The sequence below is a fragment of the Trichomycterus rosablanca genome, chromosome 9, assembly GCF_030014385.1.
Source record: "Trichomycterus rosablanca isolate fTriRos1 chromosome 9, fTriRos1.hap1, whole genome shotgun sequence".
Classification (NCBI taxonomy): domain Eukaryota; kingdom Metazoa; phylum Chordata; class Actinopteri; order Siluriformes; family Trichomycteridae; genus Trichomycterus; species Trichomycterus rosablanca.
In genome coordinates this window covers 22,852,041-22,874,882 of record NC_085996.1, presented here as the reverse complement: position 1 = coordinate 22,874,882, position 22,842 = coordinate 22,852,041, and the positions used below count along the sequence as shown (strand labels likewise).

At 39.6% G+C, this 22,842-nt stretch overlaps 1 protein-coding gene across 2 annotated transcripts in view; it reads left to right on the top strand.

Annotated features, from left to right (window-relative positions):
- scfd2 (sec1 family domain containing 2) overlaps positions 1-22,842 on the top strand; it is a 233,370-nt gene that overhangs the window by 31,952 nt on the left and 178,576 nt on the right. For both annotated transcript variants that reach the window (XM_063002093.1, XM_063002092.1), the window contains exons 3-4: positions 3,937-4,064; positions 22,466-22,641. In XM_063002093.1, coding sequence (XP_062858163.1) covers positions 3,937-4,064; positions 22,466-22,641 — 304 coding nt within the window. The remainder of the gene's footprint in view (positions 1-3,936; positions 4,065-22,465; positions 22,642-22,842) is intronic.

Here is a 22,842-nt window from a genome sequence, read left to right as displayed (position 1 = left end):
CATATTCCATCAACCAAAAAAAGAAAAAGGTGCAGTATTTGGTAACCAAACTAATATACTTTTTTTTTTTAAATCACTAAATTAAGTCTTGTTTGTTTATTTATTATTTTATTAACTATGATAATGTGCCAGGTTTTGTCATGGTTGCATTTCCAGTGTAGTACTGCTGTTGCTCAACTCTAAACTATTTAAACTATTATTAAAGATAAGTGACAACAAATATTTAATATTTCTACATTTTGTACACTATTAAACAGTGTTTATACTGCATTATTTTTGTCTATAAATTTTTTTTTAAATGCTAAGAATGATTTTAAAGGATTCCAAATTGTAAATACGGATGATAGGATGTAAGTCATGTTTTATTTGTTTTCCTTTTAATCTGTGTAATATTTTGTCATTAAAAATAATAAGACATTTTAGTCAAAGGAACTGTATGTGTATGTATAGATGCCGTATTTATTTAAAGTTGCCAAGGCACATTACTGCAAAGGAGCAAATATCGAAATTCTCCCTTCACCATGCTTCACAGTTAAAGTAATGTATTAATATTTAAATTTACTTTCATGGCGTTTAGCAGGTGCTTTTATCCAAAGCGATTTACAGTATACAGTCTAAGCAATTGAGGGTTAAGCCGTAGCCTAGTGGTTAAGGAACTGGACTAGTAATCAGAAGGTCACTGGTTCAAGCCCCACCACTGCCAGATTGCTGCTGTTGGGCCCTTGAACAAGGCTCTTAACCCTCAATTGCTCAGACTGTACTCATACTGTACCTGTAATGTAAGTCACTTTGGATAAAGGTGTCTGTTAAATGCTGAAAATGTAAATGTTAATGTTAAAGGCTTTGCTGAGGGGTCCAACCGTGGCAACCTGGCAGTGGTAGGGCTTGAACCAGCAACCTTTTGTTTGCTAGTCTACTATCTTAACCACTAGGCTACAACTGCCCTGTTAATATTTGTGTAGATTGCTGTTTTCTCTACACATCACATGTCCCATAAGTCAGGACATTCAGGTGGTGGTTTAGAAACCATCTGCAGTACATTTCTCTATAGTGTCCCTCTATTAATAGATTTTCCTTTTTTTTTTTTTTTTATGTTGGATACAGACTAGTTTTAAGTTTTTGTTTTTTTTTCATAAATCTTTTGTTGTTACCTCTTTTCTCTTACCTCTGTCAGCATTTTCTTTCTGTAATGCATGCAGAATGTCCTCTCATGGACACAGCTGCATGCTGTATTGTCTTTGTTATGGGGTTTTTGTGAAATGTTTTGTGATCAGCTCACAGATCTTTCTCGAGAAGAGCAGACTCAGATGCTGCGTAACTTTTTACAAAGCCAGTGTATAAAGATAAAGATTTGGTAACTTACTAGAATTTGATCCCTTTTTATACCTTTAAGATTCAATGCTTCAGCAATAAAATCTTAGATAAACACAGTACACTTTGATTTATTGTTATTAACCAGTAATGAATTTGTCAGTACTTTACTTTTATTGTGGCCAGCAAAACCAACATCTGTAAAAGTGTTTTACTTTTTATGCACTAATAGAAACTTTAGTTTGTACTTTGGATTTTTGTGATGTGATTTTTTTGTATTTTGTAAGACAGAATGAGCCCAGATTCTAACCTACACATTCACTCAAAACTTACTTTAAATTCTAAGCGATGTATAAGCAAAATGGTAAGCGTTACGGTGTTACATTGCATTCATATGAGAAGTTTTTTGCGCTTTGATCACCACGCGGTGATCAAACTGCAAAAATTGCGAGCCCAACGCAGCAAGTACGTGGTGCATGTGAATGCGTCCTAACTGAACTCGCTAAGGAATACGGTATTCCAAGATCTCCCTGATTAAGAAGCTTAATGAAACAATATAGAAGTAAAAATGCGCCCTAACTGAACTCGCTAAGGAATACGGTATTCCAAGAACTCCGCGATTAAGAAGCTTAATGAAACAATATAGAAGTAAAAATGGGCCCTAACTGAACTCGCTAAGGAATACGGTATTCCAAGAACTCCGCGATTAAGAAGCTTAATGAAACAATATAGAAGTAAAAATGCGCCCTAACTGAACTCGCTAAGGAATACGGTATTCCAAGAACTCCGCGATTAAGAAGCTTAATGAAACAATATAGAAGTAAAAATGCGCCCTAACTGAACTCGCTAAGGAATACAGTATTCCAAGATCTCCGCGATTAAGAAGCTTAATGAAACAATATAGAAGTAAAAATGTGCCCTAACTGAACTCGCTAAGGAATACAGTATTCCAAGATCTCCGCGATTAAGAAGCTTAATGAAACAATATAGAAGTAAAAATGCGCCCTAACTGAACTCGCTAAGGAATACAGTATTCCAAGATCTCCGCGATTAAGAAGCTTAATGAAACAATATAGAAGTAAAAATGTGCCCTAACTGAACTCGCTAAGGAATACAGTATTCCAAGATCTCCGCGATTAAGAAGCTTAATGAAACAATATAGAAGTAAAAATGCGCCCTAACTGAACTCGCTAAGGAATACGGTATTCCAAGAACTCCGCGATTAAGAAGCTTAATGAAACAATATAGAAGTAAAAATGTGCCCTAACTGAACTCGCTAAGGAATACGGTATTCCAAGAACTCCGCGATTAAGAAGCTTAATGAAACAATATAGAAGTAAAAATGCGCCCTAACTGAACTCGCTAAGGAATACAGTATTCCAAGATCTCCGCGATTAAGAAGCTTAATGAAACAATATAGAAGTAAAAATGTGCCCTAACTGAACTCGCTAAGGAATACAGTATTCCAAGATCTCCGCGATTAAGAAGCTTAATGAAACAATATAGAAGTAAAAATGCGCCCTAACTGAACTCGCTAAGGAATACAGTATTCCAAGATCTCCGCGATTAAGAAGCTTAATGAAACAATATAGAAGTAAAAATGCGCCCTAACTGAACTCGCTAAGGAATACGGTATTCCAAGAACTCCGCGATTAAGAAGCTTAATGAAACAATATAGAAGTAAAAATGCGCCCTAACTGAACTCGCTAAGGAATACGGTATTCCAAGATCTCCGCGATTAAGAAGCTTAATGAAACAATATAGACGTGCAACACCGTGCTAGTGCTGCTGTAGTACCATCAAAGCTTTGCACAATGTACAAACCACCTTTTTGTTTTGTGCCAGTTTTAAGTATCCCAAACTTTTGATGATTTGGCTCTTGGAAGACGTTTAGCTTTTCTTTGAAATCTCTCTACAATCGGCTTCTGACTGCTGCAGATGGCATTTTTTAAGACCGCGCTTAATGCCGCCAACCAGTGACTGGACCAAATACGACTTAGGTCATGCACACACAAGTAGTGCTGAGGGAATCATATGAACGGTTATATGAATGGAGACGTTGTAGAAATTGAAGAGGATCATTTATAAGCATAGATTTAAAAAACGATGGATCGACATAAAATATTGACGGCCAATCACGACAGCCCTAGTAAATTACCTTGCTGGAATAGTAACTTCTAATTTCTGCTCAAGGCACTAGTATGAATGGTCAAGGAACACAGTGTTGAGACTCAGGGTAAGAAGTTGTGGCAAATGAGCCATGTGGGGGTCTAAGATTACTCTGTTATTACACCCTCACACAGCTTGTAATGTACTGATTTAAAAAGTTTGAACAGTTTGATTTGGACGTGTATGTCAAAATACTAGATCTACATGGGAGGTCTTGTCTGTATTGACTAGGCATGAGGAGTGAGTAGGCATGATGGCTTTATCAATAGTAAAAAGCAAGTAATTTAAATAATGGCCAATCACATTGTGCCAGAGGTGTAAAGAGGCGGAGAACTGAACTTCTGCTGCTAACCCCATTGCACATTGAAACTGTATTAATTCCCCTGGACCTTAAGGGCGAGTTATTAGTGACACATGTTCCCCTGTGATTGACCTTGCGTGACCTTTGCTCCTCAGGTCTGCCACAGCGCGGTTGCTATGGGAGACGATGCTCATTGCCAAGCAGAAGGAGGCAGTGATGGAGGTGAGGAGGCAGCTGGTGGAGGCAGCCAGCAAGGAGAATCTTCCAATAAAAATGAGTCTGGGTAAGTTTGTGCCTTGATGAAATGTCATTCACACAAACACCGATACAGTGGATTCAGAAAGTATTCAGACCCCTTGACCTTTTGTGTACTTAACTGTGTTGAGAATTCGATTTTAAATGTATATAATTGCCATTTTAACCCATTAATTCACACTTAATCACCCATAATGATAAACCATTTGCGGTGGCATTTCCAATCAAGGTTTAGGTGCATATTTGATTTATTTATCCTTGAGATGTGTACTAGAACTTAAGAGGTGTCTAAAGTCCACCTGTTTCAGTCAACTTTAATTGAGTGAACATTGTTTGGAAAGTCACACAACTGGTTATATGAGGGCCCACAATTTACACTACATTGTTAGGACAGAACCAATCCATAATATCCAAGAAACTGTGGATGTCTGTGGATCTTCATGGTCAAATTGTGGCGTGGCATAGATCAGAACAAGGATATAAAATAATATCTAAGACATTGAGTGTTCCCAGAAACACAGTGACCCTTATTTGAAGAAGTTTGGCACGGCCTTGGACCTTCCAACCTGGACATCTGGTCAAGAATGGCCTTGGTCAGGGAGGTAAAAAGAACCCATTGCTCTCTCTAAAGACCCCTAAAAGTCCTCTGCAGAGAAGAGAGAAGTTAATGGACAATCATCAAGTCATCTTTGCAGCACTTGACAAAGTGGCAAGAAAAAGACAGTTGGGTTGAGTAAAAGGCATTTGACTGCCCACTCGGAGTTTACTAAATGGCACATAAGGGACAACAAAGATTCTCTGGTCTGATGATAACTGAGCAGAACAGCAAGAAAACTGGCAAATCAGATGCATAAGATTTAGGGGATGAATAAATGCAGCCAAATACAGGAACATAATTCAAGATAACCTCCTCCCACGCACATTCACACTCGGACTGGGCCAACAATTTACCTTTCAACAGCCAAAACTACACTGGAGTGGCTTAGGGGTGAGTCTCTATATGTTCTAGAGTGGTTCACTCCAAAGATTTCAACCACATCAACCGCATTCGAACTCGAATTGAAACGTATTTTTAATAGCTGAAATGAAATCATATGGACTGTGGTAACTCATTGGTTAGGACACTGGACTAATAATCGAAAGGTCACTGGTTGAAGCACCATCACTGCCAGGTTGCCATTGTTGGGCTTTAACCCCTAATTGTTTGGACTGTATTTAGTCACAGGGGTAAGTTGCTTTGGATAAAAGTGTTGGCTGAATGCCTAAACTGAATGTGAATGAATGAGTGGTTAATCAAACATCTATGGAAAGACCTGAAGATGGTAATTCCAAGATGCTCACCATTTAATCTTGAAAGGATCTGCCATGAAAATGGGATTAACTGCCCAAATCCAGGTAGGCAAAGCTTGTAGAGATGTACCTTATAGGTACATTAAATACAGTGATATCTTGTAACTCGACATCCCATAAATCTTTGAAACTCTACACCAGGGGTATTCAATTAAAATTTAAAGAGGTCCAGTTAGAGAAAAATTCTTGAAGCAAAGGTCCGGAATGTTTAACTACAGGGGTTGGACAAAATAACTGAAACACCTGGTTTTAGACCACAATAATTTATTAGTATGGTGTAGGGCCTCCTTTTGCGGCCAATACAGCGTCAAGTTCGTCTTGGAAATGACATATACAAGTCCTGCACAGTGGTCAGAGGGATTTTAAGCCATTCTTCTTGCAGGATAGTGGTCAGGTCACTACGTGATGCTGGTGGAGGAAAACGTTTCCTGACTCGCTTCTCCAAAACACCCCAAAGTGGCTCAATAATATTTAGATCTGGTGACTGTGCAGGCCATGGGAGATGTTCAACTTCACTTTCATGTTCATCAAACCAATCTTTCACCAGTCTTGCTGTGTGTATTGGTGCATTGTCATCCTGATACACGGCACCGCCATTGGATGCACATGGTCCTGCAGAATGGTTCGGTAGTCCTTGGCAGTGACGCGCCCATCTAGCACAAGTATTGGGCCAAGGGAATGCCATGATATGGCAGCCCAAACCATCACGGATCCACCCCCATGCTTCACTCTGGGCATGCAACAGTCTGGGTGGTACGCTTCTTTGGGGCTTCTCCACACCGTAACTCTCCCGGATGTGGGGAAAACAGTAAAGGTGGACTCATCAGAGAACAATACATGTTTCACATTGTCCACAGCCCAAGATTTGCGCTCCTTGCACCATTGAAACCGACGTTTGGCATTGGCACGAGTGACCAAAGGTTTGGCTATAGCAGCCCGGCCGTGTATATTGACCCTGTGGAGCTCCCGACGGACAGTTCTGGTGGAAACAGGAGAGTTGAGGTGCACATTTAATTCTGCTGTGATTTGGGCAGCCGTGGTTTTATGTTTTTTGGATACAATCCGGGTTAGCACCCGAACATCCCTTTCAGACAGCTTCCTCTTGCATCCACAGTTAATCCTGTTGGATGTGGTTTGTCCTTCTTGGTGGTATGCTGACATTACCCTGGATACCGTGGCTCTTGATACATCACAAAGACTTGCTGTCTTGGTCACAGATGCGCCAGCAAGACGTGCACCAACAATTTGTCCTCTTTTGAACTCTGGTATGTCACCCATAATGTTGTGTGCATTGCAATATTTTGAGCAAAACTGTGCTCTTACCCTGCTAATTGAACCTTCACACTCTGCTCTTACTGGTGCAATGTGCAATTAATGAAGATTGGCCACCAGACTGGTCCAATTTAGCCATGAAACCTCCCACACTAAAATGACAGGTGTTTCAGTTATTTTGTCCAACCCCTGTATATACAGGTCCTTCTCAAAAAATTAGCATATTGTGATAAAGTTCATTATTTTCCATAATGTAATGATAAAAATTAAACTTTCATATATTTTAGATTCATTGCACACCAACTGAAATATTTCAGGTCTTTTATTGTTTTAATACTGATGATTTTGGCATACAGCTCATGAAAACCCAAAATTCCTATCTCAAAAAATTAGCATATCATGAAAAGGTTCTCTAAACGAGCTATTAACCTAATCATCTGAATCAACGAATTAACTCTAAACACCTGCAAAAGATTCCTGAGGCTTTTAAAAACTCCCAGCCTGGTTCATTACTCAAAACTGCAATCATGGGTAAGACTGCCGACCTGACTGCTGTCCAGAAGGCCATCATTGACACCCTCAAGCAAGAGGGTAAGACACAGAAAGAAATTTCTGAACGAATAGGCTGTTCCCAGAGTGCTGTATCAAGGCACCTCAGTGGGAAGTCTGTGGGAAGGAAAAAGTGTGGCAGAAAACGCTGCACAACGAGAAGAGGTGACCGGACCCTGAGGAAGATTGTGGAGAAGGGCCGATTCCAGACCTTGGGGGACCTGCGGAAGCAGTGGACTGAGTCTGGAGTAGAAACATCCAGAGCCACCGTGCACAGGCGTGTGCAGGAAATGGGCTACAGGTGCCGCATTCCCCAGGTCAAGCCACTTATGAACCAGAAACAGCGGCAGAAGCGCCTGACCTGGGCTACAGAGAAGCAGCACTGGACTGTTGCTCAGTGGTCCAAAGTACTGTTTTCGGAAATCAAGGTGCCAGAGTCTGGAGGAAGACTGGGGAGAAGGAAATGCCAAAATGCCTGAAGTCCAGTGTCAAGTACCCACAGTCAGTGATGGTCTGGGGTGCCATGTCAGCTGCTGGTGTTGGTCCACTGTGTTTTATCAAGGGCAGGGTCAATGCAGCTAGCTATCAGGAGATTTTGGAGCACTTCATGCTTCCATCTGCTGAAAAGCTTTATGGAGATGAAGATTTCATTTTTCAGCACGACCTGGCACCTGCTCACAGTGCCAAAACCACTGGTGAATGGTTTACTGACCATGGTATTACTGTGCTCAATTGGCCTGCCAACTCTCCTGACCTGAACCCCATAGAGAATCTGTGGGATATTGTGAAGAGAAAGTTGAGAGACACAAGACCCAACACTCTGGATGAGCTTAAGGCCGCTATCGAAGCATCCTGGGCCTCCATAACACCTCAGCAGTGCCACAGGCTGATTGCCTCCATGCCACGCCGCATTGAAGCAGTCATTTCTGCAAAAGGATTCCCGACCAAGTATTGAGTGCATAACTAAACATAATTATTTGAAGGTTGACTTTTTTTGTATTAAAAACACTTTTCTTTTATTGGTCGGATGAAATATGCTAATTTTTTGAGATAGGAATTTTGGGTTTTCATGAGCTGTATGCCAAAATCATCAGTATTAAAACAATAAAAGACCTGAAATATTTCAGTTGGTGTGCAATGAATCTAAAATATATGAAAGTTTAATTTTTATCATTACATTATGGAAAATAATGAACTTTATCACAATATGCTAATTTTTTGAGAAGGACCTGTATACAGTGTATCACAAAAGTGAGTACACCCCTCACATTTCTGCAAATATTTTATTGTATCTTTTCATGGGACAACACTATAGAAATAAAACTTGGATATAACTTAGAGTAGTCAGTGTACAACTTGTATAGCAGTGTAGATTTACTGTCTTCTGAAAATAACTCAACACACAGCCATTAATGTCTAAATAGCTGGCAACATAAGTGAGTACACCCCATAGTGAACATGTCCAAATTGTGCCCAAAGTGTCAATATTTTGTGTGACCACCATTATTATCCAGCACTGCCTTAACCCTCCTGGGCATGGAATTCACCAGAGCTGCACAGGTTGCTACTGGAATCCACTTCCACTCCTCCATGATGACATCACGGAGCTGGTGGATGTTAGACACCTTGAACTCCTCCACCTTCCACTTGAGGATGCGCCACAGGTGCTCAATTGGGTTTAGTCCATCACCTTTACCTTCAGCTTCCTCAGCAAGGCAGTTGTCATCTTGGAGGTTGTGTTTGGGGTCAGTTTTCGAAGGGAGGGGATCATGCTCTGTTTCAGAATGTCACAGTACATGTTGGAATTCATGTTTCCCTCAATGAACTGCAGCTCCCCAGTGCCAGCAACACTCATGCAGCCCAAGACCATGATGCTACCACCACCATGCTTGACTGTAGGCAAGATACAGTTGTCTTGGTACTTCTCACCAGGGTGCCGCCACACATGCTGGACACCATCTGAGCCAAACAAGTTTATCTTGGTCTCGTCAGACCACAGGGCATTCCAGTAATCCATGTTCTTGGACTGCTTGTCTTCAGCAAACTGTTTGCGGGCTTTCTTGTGCGTCAGCTTCCTTCTGGGATGACGACCATGCAGACCGAGTTGATGCAGTGAGCGGCGTATGGTCTGAGCACTGACAGGCTGACCTCCCACGTCTTCAACCTCTGCAGCAATGCTGGCAGCACTCATGTGTCTATTTTTTAAAGCCAACCTCTGGATATGACGCCGAACACGTGGACTCAACTTCTTTGGTCGACCCTGGCGAAGCCTGTTCCGAGTGGAACCTCTCCTGGAAAACCGCTGTATGACCTTGGCCACCATGCTGTAGCTCAGTTTCAGGGTGTTAGCAATCTTCTTATAGCCCAGGCCATCTTTGTGGAGAGCAACAATTCTATTTCTCACATCCTCAGAGAGTTCTTTGCCATGAGGTGCCATGTTGAATATCCAGTGGCCAGTATGAGAGAATTGTACCCAAAACACCAAATTTAACAGCCCTGCTCCCCATTTACACCTGGGACCTTGACACATGACACCAGGGAGGGACAACGACACATTTGGGCACAATTTGGACATGTTCACTGTGGGGTGTACTCACTTATGTTGCCAGCTATTTAGACATTAATGGCTGTGTGTTGAGTTGTTTTCAGAAGACAGTAAATCTACACTGCTATACAAGCTGTACACTGACTACTCTAAGTTATATCCAAGTTTCATGTCTATAGTGTTGTCCCATGAAAAGATATAATGAAATATTTGCAGAAATGTGAGGGGTGTACTCACTTTTGTGATACACTTTATATATATATATATATTTTTTTTTATATATATAAATATATAAATATATTTTTATCCAAAGCGACTTACACAATGAGCAATTGAGGGTTAAGGGCCTTGCTCAGGGACCCAACAGTGGCAACTTGGTGGTGGTGGGGCTTGAACCGGCAACCTTCTGTTTACTCGCCCAGTACCTTAACCACTGAGCTATCACTGCTATATATATTATAACGTATATATAACATATATATATAACATATAGTGGACATTGTCTCAAAGCAACTTTACAGAATCCAGGACCGACAGACCAAAAACCCCTGAAGAGCAAGCCGAGGACAACAGTGGCAAGGAATAACTCCCTTAAGATTACAGTAGGAAACCTTGAGACGAACCAGACTCAGCAGGGACCCATCCTTCTTGGGTGGCCTGGAGGATACTTTAAATAAATAGGATTTACACAAATCATACAAACACAAAATTAAATTGAACTGAAAATTGTAACTAGCAAAAAAAAAACTGTTGGAGTTCTTCATTGTTCAGTCCAGTCTGTGATTCCATTAAGTCCATTAAGTAAGTTCTGGACATTTTGGTGCAAACACGCCAAGGTTCCATCCCATCTAGCAGGAGCAGCATTGTTGGCACTGCAGTCTTGACTTGCAGTCTTTAACCTCGAGAGGGTAAACAGGTTTCCGTCAGAACCACCTCGGGGTAAAACAACATAAAATGTAGTTAAAATGTGAAATCATTACGAGTAAAATGTTAGTTTTACAGAGAGTAGTTTTAGACTCTGGCACCCCTAATTATTACAGCATAACTAAAAAGGAGAGCGAGCAGGTAACAAGGTCATGAAGAAATAAAGGTAAAGTGCAGGTTTTATTGTAATTGTTTTAATTGTATTTCAGTGTTTTTTTTTATTATATTTGTGTTATTTTCAGTGTATAAGTGTCAAAAACAACCCCATTATTTTACATCAGCCTATATGCAGTTCCACAGCACCATGGAACACATTACCAGGTTTCCCATACATCCTTATGGGAAAATATACCTTGAAACTCAAGCCTTTTAACACTCGACACCAGTCCCAGAACCAGTTGGTGTTTAGTTTCAAGGTACTGTACATATAAAGTCTGTGATCTAATAATCTGGATGACAATACAAAACTATCTCAAAAGCACATATATTAACTTAAAGCTTAATAAAAAAAGGGGTAATATAAAATCACATCCATACTGACTAGGTCAGGCTACCTCTTTTAACAAACCTCTTCTTTGCTTAGAAACCTAACTGATTTACAGAGGAGCGGATTTAACTGATTTACAGAGGAGCGGATTTAACTGATTTACAGAGGTGGTATGTTGTAAATGACCCACTGTATGTGTACCAGCTAAAGTAAACTCTGGCTTCACCTACTGCCCTACTGCATCTAGTTTGTGTTTTTCCTATGTCCCCAGTCTACAGTTTTATTTCCTATTACACCACCTCTATAACCACTACTGTTACTGATCCTACATCCCCTATTATCCATATAGGGTGTGTAACACTGACCACTTGGCTGGAAGTCGTACAGTATTTTTTTTTTTTCAACTAGAATTCTAAAAGGTATGCAAGGCACAACTGCAAGTCAACACCATCTCTACTGTAAAATATGGTGGTGGTATTATATTATGAAGATGCTTTTTCAGCTGGGAAGGGTCAGAATTTGACAGAAGATGAATAGTGCTCAAAGTAGGCAAAGTGCCAAGCGAACGACACTGAAAGAAAATTGACCTTCCCGAGTGACTTAGTCAAAATCCTAATGCACAGCTTTTTTAATAATGACAAAATCCATTGGTAGATTGAACCTTGGCAATTCTTCAACCATCTTTTCATGAGTCCTAAAGAGCATAACTTTCTTGTACCTTACTTTCTTGTTGGGGAGAAGGCATTCCTGTGTTTTTTAATGATTAAAGCAATACTATGCATAGCCAATATACAGTAGACCTAATGTAAGTTCAGGTGTGTAGAAAGTAACAGTTTGGACCCTCTGTGAATTTATGCCAACCGCCCAGCTTTGTATAGAACAAGTGAAAACACTGATTGTCAAGTGTCATGAGCTAATTTGCATAGTATATGCACCCCCCCCCCCCCCCTTTACATTCACACTTTTGGCATTCAGCCAACACTTTTATCCAAAGCGACTTACTCTTTTGACTAAATACAAGTATAAGTACAAACAATTAAGGGTTAAGAGCCTTGTTCAAGGCCCCAACAATGGCAACCTGGTAGTGATGGTGCTTCAACCAGTGACCTTTCGATTATTAGTCCAGTGTCTTAACTACCGAGCCACCACTGTCCATGTGATTCCATTTCATCTTATCAAAAATACATATCACTATAAGTTTATATGCATGTGGATGAAATCTTTTGAGGATCCGATTCAGATGCGTCCGTCTAGATTCATGAAACCACTTGGTGGAACCGTTTTAGAAGAGCTTCTAGTTCAGCATGGTATAAACATACAAATACGACTTAATTGTTATTCATTAGCACAAGTTCAACAGCTACAAGGTCTTCAATAATGCACATTTCATCATGTTTTTACCTTATTTATAGTCTAGTATTTTTTGCTACCACTAGATAGAAGACAAAAGTGTCTACTTATGAGGACAAGAGGTCTAAGTTAAGCAGAATGCATTTGTTCATTTACATTTTCCCAGCATAAAAGAGAGTCCAAGCTGCAGTCACACACAAACTGTACACTTATAATATAACCGCTCTGATTCAGATGGACGCCCATCCAGAAGAATGACATTAAAATTGTTCTGCTATTTTTACTTGGTATGAGTCAAAGGCAGAACAAAACTAACCAGAAAGAAACTTGGAGAAGGAAATAGAACTGTGCAAAAGGAGGAAAGTAATTAGGAACGATTAGTTTTGGGCAAAGACCCACAGTGCCCTCATCAGGTAGTACTTGAAATTCATGGTGTGCATGAAACACATGTGGCTGTGAGGAAATGTGAAACACATGTTCACACACTCACACATACACAGTCTATTGTTTGTAAGCTAAAAAAGGAGAAAAAACATACTTTAATTTGAGAAGAGGCTCTTTTCTGTACGTCTGCGCACCCCTAAAATTCTAATCGTGTTTCCCCACATTTCCAATGCACGGTGCAATACACAATCCGGTGTCAAATCCATGATCCATCATTTGCTCTTTGTTTCTATTTAAGTGACCTATACCATTCCTCTGCTTGACACGGTCAGGTCAACTTTATTTGTTTAGCACCCCTGCAGATTGTCTCAAAGCAGATTTCCAAAAAGTAGTAATCAAAGCAAATGTAGCACTCAAAGTCTAATCCATGCCAACATATTAGAAGGTTTGGCCAAAGCCAGTTTCTCTACAAGCACTAAGCATTTTTAGGGCACAAGGCATCTGGAACACTACAAGTTATTATGACATTGCCATCCCAGCCCCATGACTTACAGACAACCCCCCTGAAATCTTGTAGGGTAAGTCCACAAGCGAGGTCCTAAAAAAACCTGGAGGATCTGAAGAGGTTCTACATTAAGAACTATGCACACATGCCATTCTGTATTCTTGAATTTAATCAACCATAGGTAATTACTGATGATATATTGTGATACATGAATTTTATTTATTAAAAATTAATTAGTTAAAAAAAAGAAAAGAAAAAGAAAACAAAGAAAAAAAAAATTTGACCATTATTTATTTATTTATTCATTTTTATTTATATATTATATTTTTATAATATATATTTATATATATATATATATATATATATTTATATATATTTATATATTTTTATTTTATTTATTTTTTGGGCAGGCACAATGATCTGCTTCAGAAGTAACAAGGGTTAAATAAAGCCAGTAATCACACTGTTTAATCAGACAATAACAAAAGCTGAAGTAGGTATTTTATTGTCTTTTAAGGGCGGCACAGTGGCTAAGTGGGTAGCACTGTCGCCTCACTGCAAGAAGGTCCTGGGTTCGTTCCCCATGTGGGACTGTCCAGGTCCTTTCTGTGTGGAGTTTGCATGTTCTCCCCGTGTTTCTGTGGATTTCCTGCAGGAGCTCCGGTTTCCTCCCACAGTCCAAAAACATTCAAGTGAGGTGAATTGGAGATACGAAATTGTCCATGACTATGTTTGATATTAAAATGAACGAATAACTACCGTTTCTGTCATGAATGTAATTAGCGTAAAACATGACGTTAAAATCCTAATAAATGAATAATTATTATTAATTAAATATTAATTAATTAAAAAAACTAAGACTGAGCTTTATTTATTTATTTATTTATTTATTTATTTATTTATTTATTTATTTATTTATTTATTTATTTATTTATTTATTTATTTATTTATTTATTTATTTATTTATTTATTTATTTATTTATTTATTTATTATATATATATATATATTTTTGGACCAGTACAATTATCTGCTGCAGAAATAGCAAGAATTAAATTTACCTAATAAATAAATAAATATTAATAATTAAAAATGAATTAATTAAAAAAAGAAAAAAAAATCAAAGAAAAAAAAAAAGTAAGACAGCTTTTTTATTTATTTATTTATTTGTTTATTTGTTTGTTTATATTTTTGGACCGGTACAATTATCTGCTGCAGAAATAGCAAGAATTAAATTTACCTAATAAATAAATTAATTGTATTAATTAAAAATTAATGAATTAAAAAAAAAACTAAGAAAAAAAAGAAAAACTAAGATTAAGCTTTTTATTTATTTATTGATTTATTGATTGATTGATTGATTGATTTATATTTTTGGACCGGTACAATTATCTGCTGCAGAAACAGCAAGAATTAAATTTACATTGTCTGCATTTAGCAGACGCTTTTATTCAAAGTGACTTACAGTTGTGACAGTGTACAATCTAAGCAAGTGATAGTTAAGGGCCTTGCTCAAGGGCCCAACAGTGGCAATCTGGCAGTGGTGAGGCTTGAACCGACAACCTCCAGTAAAGCCAGTAATCACACTGTTTAATCAGACAATAACAAAAAAAGTGAAGTAGGTATTTTATTGTCTTTTGTTGGTTTATTTTTCTAGAACTTGTACTCTCACAGAAACAGTTAAGCTTTTGCCATACCAGGGTGAACGTGGCACTACTCAGGTATTGGCACTAATGCTTACAGACTCAGTCAGTGTGATGGCTCACTTTTTAAATGCAGACCGATGTGGAAAAGTTAAGACTGAATAAATGTTCTGTAGTGTGAATGGTAGATTTGCATCCTTTCTCACTTCTGTTGATTTTTAGATTTATTACACACACACAAACACACACACACACGCGCACGCACACAGGGTGTGTTTGAAAACCTAGTGAGCTGCCTTGCTTGTCTTACTGGTATTAAATAGTGCATTCAAAGAAGGACATAAGAACAGCACCTGACAAGGATGATAGACTGACGTGAGAATGATCTACCCTTCCTGCCATGAATATAATCATGGTGTAAGCACGGTGTAAAACAGCTAAATAAATAAAATAATGTACTTTTCTGGAGAGCACTGTGGTGGTCTTTGTATAACAGTTTCATTTATTTATTTTTTCTTTCCCCTTAGTTTTCATTTAAAGCTGTTGTTGTGATTGGCCGACACATTTTCACCCGTCATTTGAGGACAGTCCCGTTATCAGCTCTGCCGTCCATGCACTCATCTTCATCTTTCTTCCTCCAGTCTGATTGGAGTTATTCTTAACACATGAGGTGATGAATGATTCCTGGATGTCTTGCCAGAATGTGAAAGCTTTTTAGTCTAAGATCTCAGAGTGACGTTCTATGCAAGTTCTATGTCATATTTTAACAAAACACTACAATCTGACAGTCTTTATACACAGTGTCACTATTCAGCTTCATTCCTGCTGCCTGCAATTGACCATAATGCTTTTAGGATCAGAACCTGAATCATTTAAGACTAACAGCACATGATAACTATCAACCTTGAACATTTTTCAGTCTATAATGCATGCAAGTACAATATATTGGCACACGTATGTGGACATCTGGCTGTGATCTGCTCTATCTGGCTATCTCATGAGTTGCAATCACTCCACTTACCATATAGAAGCACTTTGTAGTTCTACAATGACTGACTGTAGTCCATCTGTTTCTCTGCATGCTTTTTTACCCTGCTTTCACCCTGTTCTTCAATGGTCAGGACCACTACAGAGCAGGCATTATTTAGGTGTTGGATCATTCTCAGCACTGCAGTGACACTGGCATGGTGGTGGTGTGTTAGTGTGTGTTGTGCTGGTATAAGTGGATCAGACACAGCAGCGCTGCTGGAGTTTTTAAATACCGTGTCCACTCACTGTCCACTCTATTAGACACTCCTACCTAGTTGGTCCACCTTGTAGATGTAAAGTCAGAGACTATCGCTCATCTATTGCTGCTGTTTGAGTTGGTCATCTTCTAGACCTTCATCAGTGGTCACAGGACGCTGCCCATGGGGCGCTGTTGGCTGGATATATTTTTGGTTGATGGAATATTCTCAGTCCAGCACTGACAGTGAGGTGTTTAAAAACTCCATCAGTGTCTTATCCACTCATACCAGCACAACACACACGAACACACCACTGCAGTGCTGAGAATGATCCACCACCTAAATAACACCTGCTCTGTAGTGGTACTGGTAGAGTCCTGACCATTGAAGAACAGCATGAAAGGGGGCTAACAAAGCATGCAGAGAAACAGATGGACTACCGTCAGTAATTGTAGAACTACGAAGTGCTTCTATATGGCAAGAGGAGCTGATAAAATGGACAGTGTGTGTAGAAACAAGGAGGTGGTTTTAATGTTATGCTTGATCGGTGTATATTCCTCTATAAAGGGTTTCTACAAGAGTTTGTGTGGAAATTTGTGTCCATTTAGTCTGAAGAGCATTTGTATAGTCATGCATAGACGCAACCATGGCTGAGACGGCAATCGACAGTTCAGTTGTTCCCAACAGCGTTCAACAGTTTCGAGGGTATCGAAGTTCCTCCCTACCAAGACACATCAAACCATATCGGGTGCTGTCGGGTCTCTCTAGGCCAGGAGTTTTTCTGCTTTCTGAGCTTAACAAACCGTTCCTTTTTGGACCTCACTTTTTGTGAATGGGCATTTATTGCCAAGGGGGAAAGAACATTCCCCAATCTAATACCAAACACACTACCCATTTGTACAGGTGTAATTTATCACTGCAGACAGGTTGTTCCCACTGGTCCAGAGTGTGTCTGTTACACCATTTCAGTGAATAGACATTTAAAGTGGACAAGTGGACATTCTATTTCAAAACCGTGGGCGTAAATATGGAGTGTCGTGTATATATCGACTAGGCATAAAATTACGACCACTGACAGGTGAAGTGAATAACACTGATTATCTCTTCACCACGGCACCTGTTAGTGGGTTGGATATATTACGCAGAAAGTGAACATTTTATCCTCAAAATTGATGTGTTAGAAGCAGGACAAATGGGCAAGTATAAGGATTTGAGTGAGTTTGACAAGGGCCAAATTGTGATGGCTAGACGACCGGGTCAGAGCATTTCCAAAACTGCAGCTCTTGTGGGGTGTTCCCGGTCTGCAGTGGTCAGTATCTATCAAATGTGGTCCAAGTAAGGAACAGTGGTAAACCGGCGACAGGGTCATGGGCGGCCAAGGCTCATTGATGCACTTGGGGAGCAAAGGCTGGCCAGACGAGCTACTGTAGCTCAAACTGCTGAAGAAGTTAATGCTGGTTCTGATAGAAAGTGTCAGAATACACAGTACATCACAGTTTGTTGTGTATGGGGCTGCAAAAGAGGGACCAACACAATATTAGTAAGGTGGTCATAATGTTATTCCTGATCGGTGTATGTCTAAACCTTTATGAGCATCCACTGTTCTTGGGAAGCCACCAGATTTTGGAGTGTGCCTGGGGAAATGTCCACCCACTTAGTCAAGGCAGGTCATATATTAATAGTATTATATTACATATAGTAATATTATAGCAATGTAGTATTTAGTAATATAGTACAGTGGTACCTTGAAACTCGACGTCAACTGGTTCTGGGAGTGAAATTGAGTGTTAAAGGTGTTGAGTTTCAAGAAACTCATGGAACTACATATATTTTAGGCTAATGTAAAATAATGGGGTTGTTTTTGACACTTATACACTGACAAGAACACACATATAATATAAAAACACTGAAATACAATTGCAAAACAGTTAGAAATCAATATAATACAATAAAATCTGCTCTTAGCTTTACTTCTTTACTGTTTCCTTATGCTTCTTAATCGTGGAGATGCTAGATCTTGGAATACCGTATTCCTTATCGAGCTCAGTATGTAATTCGCATGAGAGGTGGCCAAACCGCTTTTGCACTGGCTGTGCCGTTATTTCCTATGCAGTGTGGCGGAGCACAAAGCTTAACGTTACTTACTGTACTAAAACAATGAGCGAGGCATTTTATTAGTGGAGAGAACGTAATAATTATGGGAGGTTTAGTGTTCCTGTGTCGTTCTTTTAATATATTAAGTCACATTAAGTCACCTTGAGCTGTAACACAAGTTTAAAAGTAAAACAGTGAGGAAAATCTAGCTGAACACAGATAGACGTGGACGCTTTCAGGGTGGATTTGACGGTTATTTCACACAAATGTAGATTTGTCTCATGTGCGCACTTTGATGACAATTTACTTTACCGCTCAAGCCAAGCTCTGAACAGAGCAGCTGTTTATTCTTAATTAAATTCAATTAATACATAAAAAAAAATAAGCTGAACACGATGAGTTTAAGGGAAACGTTGAGTTTAAGGGTACAAGTAGTACTTTAGTACTAGGGTAGTTTTGTTTGCTTTGTGTACAAGGGCACAGGAACGGGCTTTCCACAAACTGTTGCTATGGAATTTAAAGCATTGTGTGTGGCTGAAACATGCTAACTCTTTTTTTTTTATTATTTTTTTTAATATTTTTTCCCCTCTTTCCCCCCCAATTTTTATCCCCCAGTCTAGTTGTGTCCAATTATTCTGAATGCGTCCTCTATACTGACTATACAGTTATGAGGACCTATGATCCGACTTTCTTACCCTCTAACCCTGAACAACAGCCAATCGTTGTTCATACAGCCGCCCAGCCTAGTCAGAAGGGCAGAGCTGAGGTTCGATATGATGTATTCGAAACCCCAACTCTGGTGAGCTAGCGTACTTTACCGCTGCGCCACCTGAGCGGCTGAAACATGCAAACTTAATAATCAATCCATATATTGTATTCCAATATATACCAGTACCATATTGTTCTATTACCCAGTGCTATACTGAGAGTTTTACAGAACGCCCAGACAGAATAATCTGATGAATTTGTCTTGGCTCCTGCCGTTTCTACGTGGCTTCTTCTTTTAGGTTTTGTCCTTTTTTTTTTGCTCACACACACATTCTCTCTCTGTCTCTGTTTCATCTAAATGAAACATTGGCCATGGCAGCACACAGGAAATCCTCCCCCATATGCTGATGGTTGAAAGCATCAACTTGGTTTAGTGCCTTAATGGGGTTTTAATATACTCTCCAATCCTCAGATAACTCTGGGTCAACATAACCCTGTTCACCCTTTCTGTCCCTCTTTCCCCTCCGCCCTTCTTCCTGTGTCCTGTAGACACCCCTCCAACAACTGTGCCGCTTCAGTAAATAAGCTCTAGACAGATTGCCTTCAGTCTGTACACCGAAGATGAACAAACATGTTGGCTTAACATACTTGGGGTCTGAGTAAATACCCAAACCTGCTTATAATTTGAGAAATATAGCAAATAATCTCACCAGGATACTGTGAGAATATGACATGTTTTTATAACCTCTAGATTCAGCTCCACTTACCATATAGAAGCACTTTGTAGTTCTACAATTACTGACTGTAGTCAATCTGTTTCTCTGCATGCTTTGTTAGCCCCCTTTCATGCTGTTTTTTAATAGTCAGGACCCCCACAGTTGTGCTGGTATGAGTAAATAAGACACAGCAATGCTGATGGAGTTTTTAAACACCTCACTGTCACTGCTGGACTGAAAATAGTCCACGTGACCCGCGTCCTGTGACCACTGATGAAGGTCTAGAAGATGACCAACTCAAACAGCAGCAATAGATGAGCGACCGTCTCTGACTTTACATCTACAAGGTGAAAAAACTAGGTAGGTGTGTCTAATAGAGTGGACAGTGAGTGGACACGGTATTTAAAAACTCCAGCAGCGCTGCTGTGTCTGATCCACTCATACCAGCACAACACACACTAACACACCACCACCATGTCAGTGTCACTGTGTCACCAAATGTGGGTCATCTGGAAAAAAAGTTTGAGAAATCCTGTATTAGACATAAAATACTATTAATTATTTTACGTCTAATGCTCACATTTCTGGACATCCACCCACGTTCTCATAGAGACATTTGCCTTGTGTCTTTGCAGATAAGCACATTTTTGCACTCTCCTCCTTCTTTTCTCTTGCATGCATAAACTTCTATTTTTCTTTGACATTTCTTCTGCAGCAGTTTCACCCCCTGCATTGTGACTGCTGATATTAATCACCACATGCACTCTAACCTCAGTGTTCTCCAGTTCAGCCTCCCCATCTGCTTATTAGCATCAGGGGATTACTTTTTTATTTTTTTTAATTACACAGGGTCTCAACACAACGTATGTCTAGGACGTACAGAATTTTAGAACCTTTAGAATTCTCCAGTGTCGAGGCAAATCATGTGGAGACTTTGGCCTTAAGCTACAATAAAAAATAAATCCATCACCCCTATGTAACAATGCAGTGCCCCATAATTTCACAATTCTGGGACGAAATTGCACAAGAGTTAAGAATAATCCTTAAAATGAGTGTAAGTAAGGACCCAGGAGTTTTTATTTTAAATCTGCCCACCAAAGATATTTGCTGTGTGAAAAGTTATTGCTGCTTGCTAGAAAGTGTATTCTGAAGGAGTGGGTAAGAGATAAACCTCCAACAGTAACACAGTGGTACAGGGATATTTTTACCCCTACAAAGATTAACAGCAAGTTTAAGAGGAAATGATAGTCACTTTGATAAGATTTGGTCCCCATTACTGACTGACTTACCTCACAGCTTGAGGGAGATTATCTTTAAGGGTGGGAATGTTTTTGAGTGGTGTCATTTCTTGCAGACACAGTGAAATGGACCCATCTTTGGACCCTACTGACCCTTCTTTTGTTTTTGTCAGGTATCGGGTAATGTACATGTCTATGTATGTTTAATTTTAATGTTTTTTTGTTTTTGTTATTAAGTTAGTTGGGTCTCAGGGTTAATAGTGAGGGGAGAAGCAGGCATGGGGTTCGTAATGATCTGATGATTGATTTAGGGTGGGTTGGGGTTAAATACAATAACCAGTTTACAGTTTTTGATGTTATGCATGTAACATAGTGGTAAGTAAAACACTCTGTACGCTATTTAATTTTTGTATTTTTCATTTTTATTTATATATTATTTGTTCCTTTTTTGCATTTTTACAGTTATTACTACGATTACTGTGTGTGTAATTCATGGCCTTTGGTGTTTGCAAAATGAATCAAATTTATATTAAAAAAATAAATACATTAAAAATAAATAAAAATAAAATAAAGAATTGGAGAATTAGAAGAATTAGAGAATAAAAAGTCAGCGTATGAAACTTTTTTGCATTAAAAACTTTATTGGAGATAATTGATTATTGGTTAAACTTTTGATTTCTCACTGTGTATTTCTCTACATACCTTTTAGCCTGCTTTCACCCTGTTCTTCAATGGTCGGGACCCCCCACAGGACCACCACAGAACAGGTATTATTTGGGTGGTGGATCATTCTCAGCACTGCAGTGACACTGACATGGTGGTGGTGTGTTAGTGTGTGTTGTGCTGGTATGAGTGGATCAGACACAGCAGCGCTGCTGGAGCTTTTAAATACCGTGTCCACTCACTGTCCACTCTATTAGACACTCCTACCTAGTTGGTCCACCTTGTAGATGTGAAGTCAGAGACGGTCGCTCATCTATTGCTGCTGTTTGAGTTGGTCATCTACTAGACCTTCATCAGTGGTCACAGGACGTTGCCCACGGGGAGCTGTTGGCTGGATATATTTTTGGTTGGTGGACTATTCTCAGTCCAGCAGGGACAGCGAGGTGTTTAAAAACTCCATCAGCGCTGCTCTGTCTGATCCACTCATACCAGCACAACACACACTAACACACCACCACCATGTCAGTGTCACTGCAGTGCTGAGAATCATCCACCACCTAAATAATACCTGCTCTGTGGTGGTCCTGTGGGGGTCCCGACCATTGAAGAACAGGGTGAAAGGGGCTAACAAAGCATGCAGAGTGAAGCTGATAAAATGGACAGTGAGTGTAGAAACAAGGAGGTGGTTTTAATGTTATGGCTGATCAGTGTAATTCTGGTTATTATCACAGAGAATTAGCATTCTTTTTTTCCATGTACTCTTTCTTATTTCCACAGGGCGAGTGACGGCAGAGCAGCTCTCCTCATATGTACAGTTGTTTCGAGACAGCTGGCCAGCACTGGAGAATCACTGTGGGTTGTTGCAGCTGGTCTTGGGCACTGCTCAGACCCTGCGCCACCCAGCCCTCACCACCTGGGATGCCTGCCTTGCCTTTGAGAGGCTTCTCCTACAGGTTAGTCAGCGAGTGTGATAAATGGGATTAATTCCATCCACCGTTAATGATATAATCAATATATATGTAAGAACATATTATGTAAGAAAATAAGCCATGAACTTCTGTTCCCATGACTGTCAGTGCTGTAGCTTCTAAACACCAGACTGTGTGAAAATAGTGTGCTGCTTGCAATGACTATGCTTGAGATGTAGCCATGAC